General features: G+C 44.2%; 1 protein-coding gene across 3 annotated transcripts in view; it reads left to right on the forward strand.

Moving 5' to 3' along the window:
- Window positions 1–11,815, forward strand: part of ORC2 (origin recognition complex subunit 2) — a 27,509-nt gene extending 15,694 nt beyond the window's left edge. For all 3 annotated transcript variants that reach the window (XM_069983344.1, XM_069983343.1, XM_069983345.1), the window contains exons 13-17: window positions 6,713–6,859; window positions 7,291–7,462; window positions 8,379–8,440; window positions 9,665–9,783; window positions 11,333–11,815. In XM_069983344.1, coding sequence (XP_069839445.1) covers window positions 6,713–6,859; window positions 7,291–7,462; window positions 8,379–8,440; window positions 9,665–9,783; window positions 11,333–11,419 — 587 coding nt within the window. In that variant the 3' untranslated portion in view covers window positions 11,420–11,815. The remainder of the gene's footprint in view (window positions 1–6,712; window positions 6,860–7,290; window positions 7,463–8,378; window positions 8,441–9,664; window positions 9,784–11,332) is intronic.
- Window positions 11,816–20,983: the final 9,168 nt, after the last annotated feature.

Consider the following 20,983-nt stretch of genomic DNA (forward strand, 5'->3'; position numbering starts at 1 on the left):
GGGGAGCTATCTGCTTCTAGCCCCATTCACACCATAGATCTGTCTGTGGCAGCCCTGCAGAACAGCCACTTTGCAGGGGTGCCAGGAAACAAACTTTTTTTAACGGTTCTTAAAGGGGTTATCCAGCGCTACAAAAACATGGCCACAATTGGTGCAGCACGAGAGAAGTCTTGGAGGTGGGAATGAGATGTTGTGATTATGGAAGATGTTCAGGTTAGATCATTTGCAGATCGCAGAGCACGGGAAGGATGATAGGTGGAGATGAGGGAGGAGATGGAGGGGCAGAGTTGTGGAGGGCTTTATGGGTGAGAGTGAGGAGTTTGAAGTGGATTCTGGATTTAATGGGTAACCAGTGCAGTGACTGTCACAGAGGGGAAACGTTGGTATAGCGGCTGGAGAGGAAGATTAGTCTGGCTGCTGCGTTCAGGATAGACTGGAGAGGGGAGAGCTTAGAGAAAGGAAGACCAATTAGTAGGGAGTTACAGTCAAGACGGGAATAGATCAGGGCGAAAGTCAGAGTCTGAGCGGTGTCAGTGGTGAGAAATGGGCGGATTCTGGAGATGTTTTTGAGATGAAGATGACAGGAGCGTGCAAGAGCTTGGATGTAGGGAATGAAGGATAGATCAGAGTCTAGCATAACCCCCAGATATCAAGCCTGATGCACAGGAGTTATGCTAGTACCACAGACTGAGAGTGAGATGTCGGGTTTAGGTTTGTTAGAGGGAGGAAATACCAGAATTTCACTTTTGGAGAGATTAAGTTTGAGAAACAGAGAGGTCATAGTGTTAGAGAGAGCGGATAGACAGTCACTGGTATTTTGCAGGAAGGCAGGGGAGATGTCACAGGAAGAAGTGTATAACTGGGTGTCATCGGCATAAAGGTGGTATTGGAAACAAAACCTGCTGATGGTCTGTCCGATGGGGGCTGTATAGAGGGAGAAGAAGAGGGGACCCAGGACTGACCCCTGGGGAACTCCGACATTAAGAGGTAGGGGACCGGAAGTAGAGCCAGAGAAGGATACGCTGAAGGAGCGGTCAGAGAGGTAGGAAGAGAACCAAGAGAGAACAGAGTCCTTGAGGCCAAGAGAGCTGAGCATGGAGAGGAGAAGCTGGTGGTCCACAGTGTCAAACGCTGCTGATAGATCCAGGAGAATCAGCAAGGAGTAGTTTCCTTGTGACTTGGCCTTCAGGAGGTCGTTTGACACCTTGGAAGAGAAGTTTCAGTGGAGTGAAGGGGTCGGAAACCAGACTGTAGAGGGTCAAGAAGAGAGTTATCGGAGAGATAGCAGGTTAGGCGAGAGTAGACAAGACGTTCCAGGAGTTTAGAGATGAAAGGCAGATTAGAAACAGGCCGATAGTTGGCTGCAATGGGTCTAAAGAAGGTTTTTTTCAGCAGTGGGGTTATAATAGAGTGTTTGAATGAGGAGGGAAAGATACCAGAGGAGAGGGAGAGGTTGAATATTTTAGTGAGGCGAGTAGTGACAGCGGGAGAGAGGGACTGGAGGAGGTGTGAGGGAATAGGGTCAGTAGGGCAGGTAGTGGGACGAGAGGAGGAGAGGAGCTTGGCAATTTCTTCCTCTGTCACTGGGTTAAAGGCTGAGAGCGAAGAGGGAGAGGGAAGGGTATCTATGGGAGAAGTAATAGGAGCTATGGGACTTTGGGGCTGGGAGGTGATATCGGAGCGGAGAGTGTCAATTTTGGTTTTAAAGAAGGAGGCCAGGTCTTCAGCGCAGAGGTCGGTGATGGGGTTCTGAACTTTGGGCTTCAGAAGAGAGTTAAAGGTGTTGAAGAGGCATTTTGGATTATTTGAGAGTGATTATTTGTAGTGCTGGATAACCTTTAAGCCATCAATACTTTGAGCCCCCCCTTAGTGCCCCTTGAAAAGGTTTTCAGAAACATCACATCAACACTTTATGTGGATTATAGTTGGTGGTCTGCGTTATATCAGAGGGTAACTTTGAATAGTCTGAAATTCATATAAAATAATCTGGTTATGGCAGCAGGAAACTCCCTGACATGTCCCCTTTAAGTGTTGATGTAAGAGCACTCAATACAGCTGGGCAACATCAAGCCATAGCATAAGTACAAAAAACAATGCTACAGTCTTGTGCCAGGTATGCCAGCCTAATGTATGGCATGTGTTGCTGTGCACAATAGTAATGCTGTGGGTTAAATCTTTTTTTTGCACCCCCAGAAACCAGTGACCTGGCACATTTAGTATCTTGGTGATCACCTCCAGGGAGGAGCTTCCCTTTATTCTGATAGGGGCAGAGTGGGATGTTCTACATTTCATAGCAATTCGGACACCATCATTCCTTGATTTTATGAGCACTAGTGTATATCATGAATTTAATCTGAATTTTCTATTCGATGGCACAGTTAGTACAAGAGGTGATTTACCCTAATTATGATCCAGTACATTTTAGAGCATTTAGTCAGATACGTAACCTGGGCAGTTTCCCATCTGATGAATGGCGTTTCCATAATGAGTGTTCCTCTATTAGAGGTGTATACAGCGAATTGGTGCTCAATGACCTGTTGATGTGGGAGGCAGCTGCACTTCCTGCCTCCGCTCTGCTATCATTGTCAGCTCTCAAGTCAGACATATTTATATTTCTTCCAATATAAATGTTATATATTTTTATTTGTATTTAGGAGGGGTTGTATTTCATAAGCATGACCTACATTTATTAAGCCAGGGGACCATTGGCTTAATAAATGTGCCCTCCATATACTAATAATGCCACCTGCTGTGTACCCCCATGGATTAATAATGCCTCCTGTTGTGTCTCCCATATAGTAATAATTCCTCCTGTTGTGCCTCCCATATAGTAATAATGCCTCCTGTTGTGCCCCCCATATAGTAATAATGTCTCCTTCTGTGCCCTGATATAGTAATAATGTCTCATGCTGTGCCCTCCATAAAGTAATAATGCCTCCTGCTGTGCCCTCCATAAAGTAATGCCTCCTGTTGTGCCCCCATACAGTAATGCCTCCTACTCTGCCCTCCATTTAGTAATACCTCTTGCTGTGCTCTCCATATAGTAATAATGCATCCTGCTGTGCCCTCATAGGCAATAATGTTAGGACGGGGACTGGGAAGACCAATAGACAGTGCAGTCCCTGTCGCTGACACCCGCCCCAGCTGTCCCTACCTGCTTTCCACACTCTGCCCTAGACGGCAGCGGACAACTCACCTGCGGTAAGGTGTAACACACAAAACAAGACAAGACGAATACACACAATAAAAGTGTAGTCAGCAGTCCAAGTCGGCAACGTTCAGTATACTCTGGTACAAAATCAGGGTGCAAAAAGAATAGTTGAGGTGCAAATGCCAGAGGTCAGGAAAACAGGATAAACAGGTCTGAGGAATGCTAGCTCAAGATACACTAGGGTTACTAGGCTCTATCACAGGCAAGGAACATGAGAAGAGTGAAGGTACTTATGGAACTAGAAGGCCCAGCCCAGATACCGACAGCTGTGAATCAAAATCACAAACACCTAATGCTAATCGGCCGGGGGAGTGAAACCCCGGCCACTGCTAGATCAAGGTATAGCAGAGCAGAAAAGCAGTCTGGCTGCTATGGACGCCGTCGGCGCACCCATAGCAACCGGTCTGAGCAGTTGTTACGTACAGAAGTTCTAACAAATAATGCATTCTGCTGTGCCCTAATACAGTAATAATTCCTCCAGCTGCACACTCCATACAGTAATAATTCCTCCTGCTGTGCCTCCATATAGTAATAATGCATCCTGCTTGTGCTCCCATATAATAATAATGTCTCCTGCTGTGCCCTTATATAGTAATACTGCATCCTGCTGTGCCCGCCATATAGTAATAATGTCTCCTGCTGTGCCCGCATATAATAATAATGCATCCTGCTGTTCCCCCATATAGTAATATTGCCCCCTGCTGTGCCCCCATACAGTTATAATGCCTCCTGCTGTGCCCGTCATACAGTAATCATGCCTCCTGCTATGCCCCCATACATTAATGCCTCCTGCTGTGCCCTCATATAGTAATAATACATCTTGCTGTGCCCTCCATATAGTTATAATGCCCCAATATACCCTCTGTGTGTTAATAATGCCCCCTGATGTCCCCCCCATAGTGATAATGCCCTGCTGTGTCCTCCATAGTAACAATGCCCCCTGATGTCCCCTCCATATAGTAACAATGCCCCTGTAGTGCACCTTATAATAAAAATGCCAACTGTTGTGCTCTCTATAGTACTAGTGCCCTCCATAGTAATTATGTACCCCCTACTGTGCCCTTCATAGTAATAATGCCCCGATGTGCCACTGATAATACTAAGCCTCCCCATCCACTGTGCACTAAAAAAAAAAACCAAAAAACCCCATCATACTTGCCTAATCAGGGATGGATCCTCCGGCAGGCGTGATGACGTCACATCATCACTTCTGCTGCAGAGATCACGCCCCTGCGTCCCATAGGCTGCAGGCATGAAGTGCTGAATGTAGGAGCAGGACGCTAACAGTTTCTGCTCCTACATTCTGTTCACTTCAATGTTTATCTTGCTCACCATGCATTACAGTGAGCGAGCAGAATATCAAAGTGAACGGTATATCCCTAGAAGCTGCTTGAAGAGAACCTATCACCTAAAACTTACTGTCCCTATTATGAAAGTTCATGTCTCCCTAAGTCTATCTATGAAGATACAGACTGCCTTTGCAGTCCGTATCTTATACTTTACCCAATCCTGTTTTTCGGTGTAGCAAGGAAGAGCGCCACCATCTTGATGACGTCACTTGCGTTCCACAGCTGCACCGCAGGATTGGGTAAAGTATAAGATACAGACTGCAAAGGCAGTCTGTATCTTCATTTTGTCTATTTATGAAGATACAGACTGCCTTTGCAGTCTGTATCTTATACTTTACCTGATCCTCTTGTTTGCTGCAGCAAGGTCGGTGCCGCCATCTTGATTACATTACTTGCGTTCCAGCGGTGGAACGCAAGTGACGTAATCAAGATGGCGCCGGCCTTGCTGCAGAGGAAAAGAGGATCAGGTAAAGTATAAGATACAGACTGCAAAGGCAGTCTGTACCTTCATAAATAGACAAAATGAAGATACAGACTGCCTTGGCACCGCTGGAACACAAATGACATAATCAAGATGGCGGCGCCCGGCCGTGCTGCCGCTGTGGATGACGGGCGCTTCCTGTCAAGAGGCCGCGCGAGACAGTGAATTAAAAAGTGAATAAAATAAAAACGCGGACGAAAAAATAAATAAATATTTACAAATGTTAATTATAGTGCTTGAAAAAGCACTATATTGTAATTCTTTCTCCTTGTAATTTTTCTGCGATTAATACAGCCTGAACCGCTTTGCGCACGGACTCCGTTCAAACTGCGTTTTGAAGCCCTTGGCGGTGTGTGGTGTGCTATCTATTTTTCGTTTCGATCGGATTTGTCGTTTTTAAGAAATTTACGTTTAAAGACCCCTAATTTCCCATAGAAAATAATGGCCCATTGGAAATAATGGCCACACTCTAAACGCTAACAGCCAATCACAGCACATATGCAAATAGCTGAAATATAACAGCCAATAGAAATTTTAAGGTCTTGTCAGTCAGTGTATCACAACATCCACACAGTCACGTGTCCACTATTGGCCAATAGAAGATGTAATATATGGAAGGTCCTTAAAGAGGACCTGTCACCCCCCGTGTCGGGGTGACAGACTCCCGACCCCGTTATATCCCCCTATACTTACGTGATCCGGCCGGGTCCCGGAGATATCAGCGCCCGAAGCCCGGCGCGCGCGCTGACAGCAGAGTCAGACGCCTTATAGAGAATGAATGGGGAGTCCGATGCTCCGTCATTCTCTATGGGCATCAGACTGATCTCTCATCGCGCGCGTCGGGCTTCGGGCGCTGATATCTCCGGGACCCGGCCGGCTCAGGGAGCGGGATCACGTAAGTATAGGGGGTTTTAACTGGGGGTCGGGAGCCTGTCACCCCAGCACGGGGGGTGACAGGTGTCCTTTAACGATTTTGTCCCACTGACATGAGTAAAATTGTCCTGGTAACCAAGCAATGATCTTTACCAGTACCCATGTCGCTCTTAAAGGGACCCATGTCGCTTTTAATGGGACCCAAGTCCCTCTTAAAGGGACGGGATGCATGTTGCTCTTAAAGGCCCAAGTCGCTCCAAAAGGTACGGGACTCATGTCGCTCTTAAAGGGACGGGACTCATGTCGCTCTTAAAGGGACGGGACTCATGTCGCTCTTAAAGGGACAGGGACGCATGTTGCTCTTAAAGGGACCCATGTCGCTATTAAAATGACCCAAGTCGCTCCAAAAGGTACAGGACCCATGTCGCTCTTAAAGGGATCCATGTCGCTCTTAAAGGGACGGGACCCATGTCGCTCTTAACGGGACCCAAGTCGCTCCAAAAGGTACGGGACCCAGGTCCCTCTTTAACGGATGGCACCTAGGGTTAAAGTTTCTCTTAAAAGGAAGTCACTGTTAAAGGGGCGCTCTTTTCAAGCACTATGTATTTCTCTGGAAATGCAAATCTAGTTAAATAAATAATTACATTGAATTAGGGAATACATTTTTTTTTTTATTTTGTCCGTGATTGGTTCTCTTTAACGTGACAGTGTCACAATTCCCACGAGGATCTCGCGGCACCCTGGTTGGGAACCCCTGCTGTAGACATTTATGGAAAGTTCTCTTCCAATTTTTTTCAGAGTCAACTCTAGAACTTTATCTTCTTATCCATAACCTGGACAGTCATATGTTAAGAGGAGATAAAAGTCAACAGATACTTGGACAACTGGCATCTATCCCCAATATCCATCTTCTGGCTTCCATTGATCACATAAATGCTCCTTTAAGTAAGTGTTAAGGGTACAATGTTTAACAGGTTACTGTCAGTATTTTATATAGTTCTCTGTGTATTGTAATACGTTTTTTGATCTATTGTATGTAACTTGACCTATGTGTGAGCACAAATGACAACCGTATAAGAAGACTGTTTTTTAAAAAAATTTTTTTACCCATGTCAATTCTTTCTGTGGAATGCAGAATCCGCCCGTGCATAGAATAGTGTTTATGGCACGGGTGGAGATACGCGCCGCCGCGTGTGGATACGAGCGATGGAATCTGCCGCGGGTCATACGCACGGATTCCGTAGTGTGCACCCACCCTCAATGAATACTGTGAAGTAGCTGGGATACATTGTATACTGAATTATAAATCCTAATCGGCAATAGTTATGACAGTCTAGTAGCTATAAAATAATTATATATAATTTTTTTTTCTTCAGTGTGGGACCAGTCAAAGCAAAGCCTGTATAACTGGCTGTGGTATGAGACGACTACTTATAGTTCCTATATAGAAGAGACATCCTATGAAAATTCATTGCTGGTGAAGCGCTCTGGAGCACTGGCCCTCAGCTCTCTCACACATGTACTCCGCAGTCTCACACCCAATGCCAGGTACATAGTAAGGACTCTGTGTGCAGCAGCTGTCTCTGTGACTCCTTGTCCTGAGTGTTCACTAGGTTGCGGTGACGCTCCATTCATAATGGGGCCACCTGTGGCGGTCATGTCATTACTGTACTGTATGCTATGATAATAGTAATATAGCTATGATGAACAGCAGAGATAAAAGAACATATCATAAATTCTGGTGGATTGACCTCATTTTTGTGTACGTTTAAAAGTATCCATTTAAAAATGGATCCATTAAACAAACTGCAAAAATGCAGTGTGAACCAACCCTTACATGAAACAGAAAAAAAAGAAATACACATTATATTAACCAGCACATAATAACACAATACATATTATGTCACGGGAGTTAGTTTCTATTTTCAATATGTGAGTGCAGGTAAAGACCATGACTTCCAGTTTTCGTCTGGTGTAAGATACATTAGAACATAGTTGAGCAGCCCCTGTCCTCTCCATAGTGAAAAGTCAGCCAACCACAGTGATTTTAGCAGGACCAGCTGACTCTCTAATGTGATCACAGATGATGTCGGAGGAAAGAAGGACTGGGGATGCCAACTTCATGCCCCTTTTTATCTTAAATAAGTAGCCATCACGGCTTTCTGGCAGAGGTACACCTCCCCCCATTCACGACATCTAAAACATTGATGCTTATGGGGTGAACAGGAGAAATAACTGATGGCTAAGGTGCCCAACCCACTTATTTAGCGGATATATCTTGTATACAAACACAAATGAATAGAACATTACTGCTTGTAGCTGATTTTGAAAACAAATGTAAGATATAGATATTATATAGTTGTAATGGACATGAGTATTCTTAGTGGAGAAAGACTTTTATACCAGTAGCAACCATTCTTATAGAAGAAACCGTAAGGTAACTATAAAATATCTTGCTCTTTAGGGGCATTTTCCGCCTGCTTGCAGAGTATCAGATGGCCAACAAAGATAACCCTTCATATACAGGTATATATATATTTGTTATCCTATATATTCTTCCTTTGTTAAATGCATTATCTCTTTTCTTTGCTCTCCCTTATTATACTATTCTCAGCCTGGATAACCCCTTATCTGCCCTGGTGTTTCAAGATATTTTTTTCCCATTCATATAGGCAAACTTGTGCCTGATTATTTGCTTGTTTTAAAGGTGTTATCCAGGATTGGGGAAAAAATGCAGATTTTCTTCCAGAAACAGTGCCACCCTTGTCCTTAGTTTCCATGTGGCATTGTAGGCTACTTCTATTTAAAGTGAAGAGAGCCTGTAATACCATGCACAACCTGACGATAGGTGTGGTGCTGTTTTTAGAACATGTTAGAGCTATGTTTTTCTATTCTTGGGTAACCCCCTTTAGTGACTCTTTTATAAAAACCATTACTGTGAGGTCCTGGCTGCATGAAAGATTGGAGAACCATTCATGTTACCCTTCACTAACATTATCACCTGCTTGCACAAGGAAATATGTGCTTAACCAAAATTAATTTTTAGAGTAGCAGAATTCTAGCAATCAGCCTGATAAATTCACTACCAACTAGTGAATGCTTGTTTGTCAGCTGGTTGCTTTTATATATAATATATAGAAATATTTGTCTTGTTTAACCGATAATTGCTCTGCACAAAAGGCCCTTAAAGGGAATCTGTCACTAGGTTTACACTGCCGTAAATGAGGGCAGCGTAAACTAGTGACAGAATTGCTAAACAGATTGCAGTATTACTTGTATAATTCTGGCCATCTGTTCTCCTGGTATGCAGGATAATAGAATTCTTGCCACACCCCTCCCCCTGCCCTCCGGCTGGTGAATGACAGTTGACTGTCTATACACAGCATAGATAGATAGATAACCGCCAATTAGCAGCTGGTGGGTGGAGTTTTCTGCTTCTCATGAATATCCAGGACTACTGGACTCATGCACATAATGAAGAGGACTACTTATTGTCCAGGTTATTCAGGATATCTCTGGATCAGCTGCAAAGAACAATGTAAGTGATACATCATTCTGTAGGACAACATAAACCTACTGACAGAGTCTCTTTAAGTCTAAATGGTGAAAGTGACCAGGAGGCCAGTGTTGTCAGACATGGCAAAATTATCATTTATGGGTCCATGCTGAAAATCCTATCATCCTAAATCTACTTGTTTGGATCTGGTCTTCCTTTTATACTTCAGTTATGTTTTCATAATTGTTCTTTAGGTCTATCATTTCAAGATTTTTATCAGCAATGCCGTGAAGCGTTTCTTGTCAACAGCGACTTAACGCTAAGAGCTCAGCTGACTGAGTTTAGAGACCACAAGCTGATACGAACTAAAAAGGTATGTATTGTGAAAGTACTCTGGAGAAGTGGCTTTTATAATACAAAATAGAGATTAACGAATTTACAGTGCTGCCGAATCAGTTGGCGCTATACAAGTAAAAGCATTAGAAGTGAACTTCCAGTAATAGCAAAGCGCTTCGTTATCTCTGCAATCTGCTCATCAGCCTGCTTCCATTTAAGTGACTGCCGCTCCCCTTCCCCGGGTGCTGGGAAAAGCTGGATCCAGTCCTGGGAAACTTCTCCCTGTTTCCCAGGACTGGATCCAGCACCTGAGGAGGAGCGTCAGTAAGTTAAAAGGCAGCAGGCTGATCTCGCTCATCTTTAATACAAAATATTGTCCATCAGAATTTAAGGGGTACTCCGGCACTTAAAAACGTTTTATATAGCGCTGCCTTTTTACAATAAACATCTTATTCTTATCTCATCTGGCTTGTCCTGTGTCTTCCTGCGGTGTCTCCTGTCCCCTGCTGACCACTGCCATTTCAGAGATTATGCCACGATATTGAGACTGAAGCAAGCGCCAACCTGTAATAGGGCTTTAACTTTTCTTAGCAGTGACAGTCCTCTCAGCCAATCACTGACGGAGACAGGACAGCGATGTGGCCAGCAGTTGGTCGAGCAGGCTGTCACTGCAGAGACGAGTTTGCTTCGAAAGTGGCAGCAGCAACCTGGGAGAGGGGGGGGTTAACCTGGAGGAGTGCGGTAAGGTAAGAATAAGATGTTCCTTTAAACACTTTTTTATATATGCTACCCTTATATATTAAAAAAAAACATAAGTGTCTGAGTTCCCCTTTAAAGAATAAATGTAAAAAAATATGTTTTACCTTGTGGGATTTAAGGAAGGGGGCTATAAAACACCCCCACTATCTTTTGATGGCAGATTGTGCTGGTCTTGTGATTTAGGCCGCATTAAAGTAATGACAGATTCCCTTTTAAGGAGAAGTTTGGCGGAAATTTTTATTAAAGTATTGTATTGCTCCCCAAAAGTTATACAAATCACCAGTGTACATTTATTACGGGAAATGCTTATAAAGTGTTTTTTTTCCCCTGCACTTACTACTGCGTCAAGGCTTCACTTCCTGGATAAAATGGTGATGTCACGACCCGACTCCCAGAGCTGTGCGGGCTGTGGCTGCTGGAGAGGATAATGGCAGAGGGACACTGAGCATCCCTCTGCCATCATCCTCTCCAGCAGCCACAGCCCGCACAGCTCAGGAAGTCGGGTCGTGACATCACCATTTTATCCAGGAAGTGAAGCCTTGACGCAGTAGTAAGTGCAGGAAAAAAACACTTTATATGCATTTCCCATAAGTGTATATTGTTGATTTGTATAACTTTTGGGGGGCAATACAATACTTGAATAAAATTTTTTGCCGGACTTCTCCTTTAAGCAGCTACTGAAAACCACTCCACACTAGTCTGCAGTAATACTGTGTGTCCTCCAAGTGTTTGTATTGTTGTATAAAGGTCCTAATAAATCATATAGCTATAATTGTAGTAAAGCAATGGTAGAAATTTACAAAAGTATGTTGCTTTGTCATTGGCAGGGCCCCGATGGTGTGGAATATTTGATCATTCCTCTAGACTTAGGAACCTTGACAGATTTTCTGGAAATGGAAGATAAAGAAGGATAAGGACTGAGCCATCAATACAAGAGCAGCAACTGTGGACTTTGCTTGATCTCAAGGATCCCTAGCTCAGAAGCTGGCGACACAACAGCAGAACTTGCCTTGCAGATATATCCTCATTGGGTATAACTGGCTGGCACAGTATTCAGCATTCCTCATTTTTAATTTTTTTTTTTTTGTATCTCAAGAGATGTCCTCACGTCACATGATCATGTTGTAATGCAGCTGGCCACAAGATTGGTGTCCGAAAAGCCAAATCATTGAAAACTGCTACAGACATCAGTCATCTGGGAAATGAAGTAAAATCTGATTGTTGTTATGCGTATCATGAACTGACAATATTAACTTGATAATTGTCCCCTGTGTACTATAAATGCATTTGTATTATTATTCTGTATTACATGGTGTAATAAAATTCATATTTTTTTGTACTTTCTAGTTTTATGGAACACAGAACTAAGACCCCCCAAAATAAATTTACTACCTTAGTTTTCTATGTGGACATTCACACATGAAAACTTTCAAAACTGATCCATGTGTGGCCGGTGATCCATTCAGCAAAAAGTAGGACCTACACTTATACAGTCCATTTTTGCAGAACGAAGGCTCCCATAGAAGTCTATGGCTCAATTTTTTAAAAGATGACATATGGTTGCACCATCTGTGGGTTGTCTGTATTGATTGATGCATTGCCTGGTAACCCCTAGGTAGGCTCCTTCCAGTGGCCATTTATTATCCTCCTATGCATTTTTTGCAGATCCACAAAAAGGATACATCACTGATCCTGCTTTCTGAGTGGATGAGGCCTAAAGGTCACTGGGTATGGCCATGTTGTTAAACGGCAAGATGGCAGACCCCATAATGATTAATCAAAACAAAGGGGTACTGGGGCCAAGCTTACTTTGTATGCACTCTGCCGCCGGAAGTGTGATGTCATGGTGTTGCGTTCAAGCGCCGCCATTTTGTGCCATGATGCCAGCTGCAGTGGGCTTCTCTGGTTCCAGGTGGTGCCGCCCTCGTCTTTAGACAAAATGCTTGTGTGCCGTACTCTCACGATAAGCAAGAGTACAGCTGACGGAGCAGAGCCGTACTCTCTTATAGTGAGAGTACGGCACTGCGCTGTGTCTGAAGAGGAGGGCAGCATAGCCTGGAACAAGAGACGCCCACTGCAGCTGACATCACGCTGCCGTGACATCACACTTCTGGTGACAGAGCTGCACACAAAGTAAGCCAGAGTACCCTTTTAATATGGGCTGTACTCACACACTGCAGTTCCTTTACTGTACTCCCATCATTTTATTGCAGTACTGTGTCACAGTGCCACAACAGTACTGCAATGAATTTTTGACAGGTTGCAGGGGAGAAAATAACAAGCTAGCAATGCTTACCTCTCCTGGTTCCTGTGATGCTCTGCTTGACCAGCCCTGGGACCCCCACCAGAAGGCATATTTCACGACTTGGGGGAGAATGTCTGTCCCGGCTGATGGACAGCCCACTCAGCCAATCAATGGCTGAGCCGCCATTCCATCAGCCGGGTCGTGACGTCTGTTCTGGTGGAGATTCAGAAGCCCGGTGGGGGCCCTGGAATGGTGATCTGATGCTGGAGAGGCAGAGGAAGAGGTTTAAAAAAAAAAATCCTATAGCCGGACTTCTTTAAAGTTGCACAATCAATAAAAATGTTAAAATGTCTATAGTGAAAATCTGCAAAAAGAGATACAGTTGTACGTTGGTTTAAGAGTTACTTGGATTAAAAGCATTTTGGTTTAAGAGCTCACAATTTTTCAAAATTGTAACTTGGTTTAGGAGCATTGCTTTGGTTTAAGAGCTCCCTGTACTGGGTGGGAGCGGGAGTGAGGGAGGGGCATGACCTGCATAGCATGGTCTACAGCCTTGTACTCTGACCCAGGAAGTCTCCCTCACCTTCCAAATTATGGAAGATTCACTTCAGGCTGGGGCTTGCATCAGGGGACAGGACTGTGGAGGTAATCTCTTCATAGCTGTAACCTTCTCTCCCCGTAGAAAGAGTGCTGCTATACTGTGCTCACCCTATACCCTGCTAATTCCTCCCTGCAGTCTCTGTTAGCCCTTGTATTTCCCATCCTTGCCATTATGGAGATCTGCAGTTCCATCCTGTGTCTACAAACTGCTGCTGTTTTTCAGGTTTATGCACTTATTATATTCCACATGCTGATGGCTATACTGTACAGTAACTTATAATTTGACATTGAGCTGTTTCTAAATCTTTGTTTCATTTGTTCTATATGTTATTCAGAATGAAAAAAAATCATTTTTGGGGTGTGGAACCAATTGTCTGCATTTCAGTGATTTCTTATGGGAAGTTTTGCTTTGGTATAAGAGTAGATTTGGATTACAAGCACGGTCCCAGAATGAATTATGCTCGTAATCCAAGGAACCACTGTATATACTATTAGCGTGCGTTCACATGTACAAGATCTGAAACAGATTTGATGCTGTGTTCAGTTAGTTACATTGATATCTGCAAATCTGCTGTGGATCCTGTACATGTGAATGCAACCTAAAGGTCCATTTGGTCTTGAAGGAAAAACCTGTAGTTTAGAAGTCATTATAATCTGCAGTGAACCACCATTTGGTCTCCCTGGACAGATTTCACCAACATACCGATCAGCTTTTATCCTTTGGTCTATGGGGCTGGTTGAGGCGCCCAGATCTGGCGAGACAATACCATGACAGCTGCATCTAAACTGCTCATTAGCGGGCGCGGCAATCGTTTTCTTTACTTCCTGGATTTCAATCAGCTACCAATGTGGCAGAACCGTACAGATATGGTAAAACCTTATATAGAAACATCCATATTCCCTCTTAGGGTACAAACCCACACGACGTATACGCAGCAGATCTGCTGGTGCAGATTTGATGCTGTGTTCAGTTATTTAGATCTAATCTGCTGCGTATCGCAGCAGAAAATACGCTGCGTATACGGTGTGTGGGTTTGTAACCTTAATGTACTTTTATTAGAAAAACAGTTTTCCTTATGTGGAGTTCCCCTTTTAATACGGTTGAACAAAGACGTGTCCCTCAAGGAGGGGATTGATGAAGGGATGGGGGATGGATAAATTCTACATTCTGCACATATACAGGTTCTTAGACCAAAGTAACAAATGCATAAGCCTGTTGTGAAGCCCTTCGCTGTTTTTGCTGTGACCAGATCCTGGGGTAGGCTGTGCCACACATTCCCCGTTGTTACCTTATTGCACATCTGAAGGCTATCATAACCTCTTGTTAAACCAGCAACCTTTACAACTCTCCCCTACATACACCACCTTTACAACTGCAAGAGCTTAAAGCATATATCCTAACCATCCCAGATCTGGCTAGACATTACAGATTTTGGGGCAATGTTCTGATCCCCTTGTGCCGGCGTTAGCTGGGTGCTGCGAGTGGCCCTTTAACTGTGAGCACACGTTAAATGCAGCACTAACACTGACAGTGCTCCCCTCTCTGCCAAGTACTCAAGCATTCTGCCTCCAGCCACAAGAGGCCGCTCCTCCCCCAGCACTCTGGTGTACAGTGTCCATATTAGGACTTAGAAATTAGAGTGAAAAATCATTTATACACAAGTCTGACACCTGACCCCTGATTAGGACATAGTCGGAAGTCAAAGTCAAGAATCATTGAGTATTGACAACTAACTTCTGATAACTGACTTATTACTTTGACTACTGACTTTTGATTACTGACTACTAATACCTGACTTCTGATCAAATAATGTGTGATATCTGATCTCTAAAATGTCAGCAGTTAAGTATTACAAGTACCTATTCAGTTTGAGGTTCAGGGAAGAAACAGAGTGCTGCACCTCACACCTATGGCTGATACTAGTGCCGCTAGGCTAAATAAAAAACACATCAGAATTTTGTGTATGAATTGATCAAGCCATACTGCCCCATGTACCTCGTGCCAGTATCTGATACACATGGGTCCCTACACCGTGCCAGTCAGTGGCCACCAACCCCGCAGGCGTGCACAGTCAGGGAACGGGGGCCATGGGACGGCCCTGCGACCCCCATGCCACAGGACCAGACCCAAAAACACCACACCAGAACCCGGCCAGCACCGCCGGCGGAGAAGGTCACCCCCAAACAGCACAAGTCTAGATGAGGTATTACACTCACCATAGCTGCAGCACTCTCTGAACAGCTAGCACTCCTTTATAAGACCCACATGACCAAAATTAGCAGGATATGCCTGTGCTCACATGTCTGGACCCTATGTCTTCCCCATTCTGTGAGAGCAGCAATGGTAAGTGTAATACCATATCCATACTTGTGTCGTTTGGGGGCAGCCTCCCCCGCCGGTGGTGCTGGCTGGGTTTTGGTGGGGCTTTTTGGGTCTGGTCCTGTGACATTGGGGTTGCAGGGCCGTTCCATGGCCTCCCTTCCCTGCACGTGCACGCTTTGCGGGGTTGGCGGTCGCTGACCGACACGGTGGTACACGGGGCAATATGGCTTGATCAATTCATATACAGACACTCTGGTGTTGATTTTTAATATAGGCCTAGCGGCATTAGTATCAGCCATAGATGGGATGTGCAGCGGTTCCATTCTCTCCAGTTCCTATTCAGTTTGAGTTTCACTTTCACTTCAATTGCTAGGTAGTCCCTAGCTTGCAGTATTTAGGTAACAAAATGGCCCTCCACAGACACTTATTTTTCATGCAAGCTTCAGGGCTCCACACATTAAGTGTCTGTGGAGGGCCGTTTTTACAGCCATGGGAGACTGGGGACTGCACAGGGTGCCGGTCGCATTGATTCACCTTAAAACAAAGTGATGAGCAAATTTTCTACCTCCGGCCAGCAGAACCTAGCTGTAGAGCAGCAGGTCCAGCCGCACACATGCCATCTCTGGCAGCGTCATCCGCGCAGCTGCAGACAGAGCATTGGTGTCCGTATGCAATCACCACAACCCTCACCCGTGAGGTCCCCAGTCCCTGGAAAAAACAGCCCTGCACAGACTCTTAGGCCTTATTCACACGTCAGTATATTTTCCTGAATGAAAATCTGGGTCCTCTATTTTTCATCTGCAATCCGCAAAAAACTCACCTGTTTTGCATCCGTTTTTTGCGGATCCGCAAAAAAAGGTGTAGTGAAGAAAAAAGACGGGATGGCAAAAATGATGTCATTTGCTGTCCCAACCCCCAAAAAAAGGTGACCTGGGGGTCATTCTACAGTCATTTCTATCAGGCAGGCTATTTCTGGCAGGAGGAGCTTGGTGATGTCACAAAAAAACAGATCCGTGATACGGATGGTTTTGTGGATTGCAATGTGCTCTCCATAGACTTCTATTGGGGTGTCTATTCCGTAATTATGGACCGTATTACAACATGTCCGTTTTTTTGTCACGGATTGTGGATTAGCACCATTGAAAATAATGGGTTGTAATAGATTCCGTTTTTCCTGGTCCGGGAAAACGGATGAAAAATACTGACGTGTGAATTAGGCCTTATTTTTCATGCAGGGAAGCTTTAGGGCTCCACACATTGAGTCAGTGCTTCTGCTCCAGGTCAGCTATTTGCAAAACTGAAACAAATGCAATGTTTCAAAACTCAGATCTGTATCACTTCATTTTGTTACCTAAATACTACAAGCTAGGGGCTGCCTAGCAATCGAAGTGAAACTCGAACTGAATAGGGACTTGTAATACTTAACTACTGACATTTCAGAGATCAGATATCACACATTATTTGATCATAAGTTGTCAATGATCAATGGTCAGAAGTCTTATCAATACTCAAGTGTCACACTTGTGTCAAAATGATTCTTCACACGGACTATGCCTAACATGGTGATCCTATTCTACTGGGAGGGATAACTAAGAGGAGCATTACCTAAAGTGGGATGCTTACAGCATTGGGGATTATTACTAGGTGGGGTGACTAACTTCCAGAGGAATTACTTACAGGTAGATGCCAAAGGCGGCACAAAGTGGACAGTGTTACAGTGTGGACCAATACGGATGGGGCCTTTGTATAGAGGTGAGGATAGTGCTGGAGTGAAAAGCAAAAATGTTTGTCTGCAGATTCTGTTGAGATGAGGCATCACCAGGAAAAGTCTTCATGATGGCTGGTCCAGATAAAGAAATGGTGGCCAACTATGACCTATGAATCACTGGATGTAACTGCACTATAATCACTTATACGGTGTGCAGAGCCTATGTACCATGCGTCAGTGTATGTGGAGAGAATTGTCTTTGCATAGCGGATGTCATTTAGTAATGGTATGGTGGTATTAGTCACTGGTGGTCACAGTATGGCAATATATATTTTTTTAATATATACTGGCATTAATACTGGATTTTAGTAATTACACAGTAGTATTAGTCATGTGGTAAAGATGGTGATTTTTTTTATATATTGGTATTCTGCATTTGGTCAATAAGTGTGACAGTCCAGTATGAATCCTTGTTTTTTTTGCCACACTTTCTTTTGCAAAAATACGCAGTATATTGCACTGCTTTATGATTGTGTGGAACACAGTGGAAAAGCGTATGGGCATGGCACATTTTGTTGAATGTCCCTTTTGCTTTCAGGGGATATGCTTGAAGAGGTACTCCCGCTCACATATGCTGCGGTTAGAGAGAATAAGAGCCTTTGTTTACCTCTCCACACTCCCCCACTGACTACCACCGCCACTTCCGAGAGACTCATCCCTCGGCAGAAACAGCCCCCTCAGCCAAGCAGTGACTGAGACAGAACAGCACCACAGCCAGTGATTGTCTGAGTAAGCAGTCATTGCAGAGAGAAGTCCGCCTCAGCAGAAACACCAAAGAAAGCATAACATCTTATGTTCTCTAATCCTATAATTACTAGGACTCAGGTAGACTACCATGAATACCTCATATGACCTCAATATAATCTTTGTTCTCCAAATTGAAAACCCAAGATGTGAAATACTCTTTCTTGCATTTACTTTCAGTATCCGATATACTCTTATTAGCTTTCCTACCTCCCCACCCCCATTTTCATTTCTGTACTCCCCATTATATTTGTAATTCAGTAAAAAAAATAAAAATAAAATAAAAAAAAAATTCTGCAGTGAAAGTTCATTCCGCGTCAATTCTCTGCATGCAATACCCTTAAGGGTGTGTTTACATGTACAGGATCTGCAGCAGATTTTAAGTTGCAGATTCAAAGCAAATCTCCAGCTTAAATCTGCTGCAAATCCTGTACATGTGAACGCAACCTAAAGCCATTTTTAGTGCTGGGACTATAATACACTATTTTCTGCACTCAGTTACGTCAATGTGACTTTAAGGATTTAGTCTAGGCTGCTAAACAGCCTATTCAGAAATAAGCAATAGTAACTGCAGTGAGGGCTCTGAGCATCAGTCTCGAGTAAGTCTCATACCACCTAATACTGAACTACCAGCGGGATGAAATCTGTGTTCTGGTATTTTTTGTGCAAGTTTCATGTGGTCCCATAGTAAATAAAAGGCTTTAAAAACATTCCCTTTTTTTTTTTTAAACTGTTTATTTTTCAAAAATTTTACCATTTTACAACCATATAACGTACAGGCAAGGAGTATCCACAGAAAATCAACGCAAACAGGAGCCATATAGCAGTCAGTGCAGAAAATGCATTATAAAACACACGCTCCTAGAAAAGAGGGGACTCCAGCATGCTACTTGTCTGTAACTGATCCATAACACGAACATCAGAAGCATAGTAACAGGGATTCTTAACTTGAGTCAAGAGCTCAATCTGAACAGTACAGACCAACAACATATAAACCAAACAGGACAGGGGGAGGACACACAAGAAGGGGGAAAGGGAATAGGAAGAGCTCACTCCTCACCAAACTATACAGGTAGAGGAAAGGCACCATCCCAGGGGTCCCATATCTTCTTAAACTTCTCCATTCTAGACTCGTTAAGAGCAGTCAGGTATTCCATGCAGCGAACATCCGCAATTTTAGCCAACAGTCGCTCTCGGGTCGGGGGGACCGTTGATTTCCAGCAACTTGCTATTAAACATTTGGCAGCTGTAAGAATATGCAGCAGTAGCTTAGCCGCAAGTTTGCTTAAGTGCTTAGGAGGAACATTAAGAATATAATGAAACGGGTCAAGCGTCAAATCTATGGATAGGACTGATTGAACAACCTCCTTGACTGACCTTCAGTAGGTCTGTAAGATCGCACAGTCCCAGAATATATGGGGTAGGGTCCCCCGGTCCCGAGAGCAACGCCAGCACACCATGGATACCTGAGGGAAAATGCGATGTAGTAAATCGGGGGTATGGTACCAGTACATTAAGATTTTGAACTGATTTTCTTTATAGGACACACAGGAGGACGATTTGGCTGCTCTAGACCAAATAATACTCCAGATCTCAGGGGACAGCTCCCTCCCCAGATAGGATTCCCACCTGGTCATATATGTATGTTTAGAAGAAGGAGCTTCCACAGAGGGTGCAAGGAGGTTGTATATGTCTGAGATCAAACCCCTAGTAGACCTCGTACATTTACATAACCACTCAAACGGGGTAGGCTTGGAGACCGGCTCTGTCCCATGGAGATCCCCCAGCCACCGAGCCAGTACGGCATAGTAGGGGTACGCCCGTGGGGGGAGAGAGTATCTATCACACAACTTATCAAAAGGCAACAATTTCCTTTGAAATATGTCCACGACATCCGCCAGGTGGAAAAGTTTGGCCGCTTGCCAGGGCCCAATCATGTCCCCCCGCATACTATCAGGGATGTCAGGGTTATAGAGGATAGGGACCAGTGGTGTCCTGGAGGATCTCAAAGGGAAAAGCCACCCAGCTGCAACCCATACATCTCTAGTGAGCTTCATAGGGCCTAAAAGAGTAGGTCCAGAACCACCTGCTAGGGGAGACCAAAGTAAAGCACATGGGTGGGTTGGAGCTATCCAAAGTTTTTCTATCTCAAACCACCTCGAGAAGGCCTGGAGGGTCGTCCAGGAGGGGATTCTACGCAAATGAGTAGCCAAATAATAACGGTATAGGTCAGGGACCCCCAAACCCCCTCTAGTGGTTTTAAAGAGCATAACCGAGTTAGGGATCCTATGGCGGCCCTTATTCCATATGAACCTGAACAGGGTGGACTGAACACTCTTAAGGGCAGATCTAGCAACAGGGATCGGGAGGGTCTCCATGAGATACAGTATCTTAGGTAAAATGGACATTTTCACCGCCGTAATCCTACCAAAGGAGAGAGGTAAGAATGCCCATTTAGTAACAAGGCCCGTGACTTCCTTGAAAAGAGGAAGGAAATTAACCTTGAATAAAGTACAAAAGGAAGGTGTGATGTTTGTCCCTAAGTATCTAATCGACTTATCTCGCCATGTGAATGGGTACGTTTGTTTAAGAGTCTCTACAACTGCGGTAGGTAGGTTAATAGGGAGGGCTTCAGTCTTTGTCTGGTTGACCTTATATCCCGACAATTTCCCATAGCAGTCGAGAATCCTATGGAGGTTGGGGAGAGAGACATGGGGATTACGCAGGGTCAGGAGTATATCGCCAGCGAACAGGGATAACTTAAATTTCCTATCTTGTACTAGGACACCCTGTACATC

Source organism: Dendropsophus ebraccatus, chromosome 9, assembly GCF_027789765.1.
Source record: "Dendropsophus ebraccatus isolate aDenEbr1 chromosome 9, aDenEbr1.pat, whole genome shotgun sequence".
Classification (NCBI taxonomy): domain Eukaryota; kingdom Metazoa; phylum Chordata; class Amphibia; order Anura; family Hylidae; genus Dendropsophus; species Dendropsophus ebraccatus.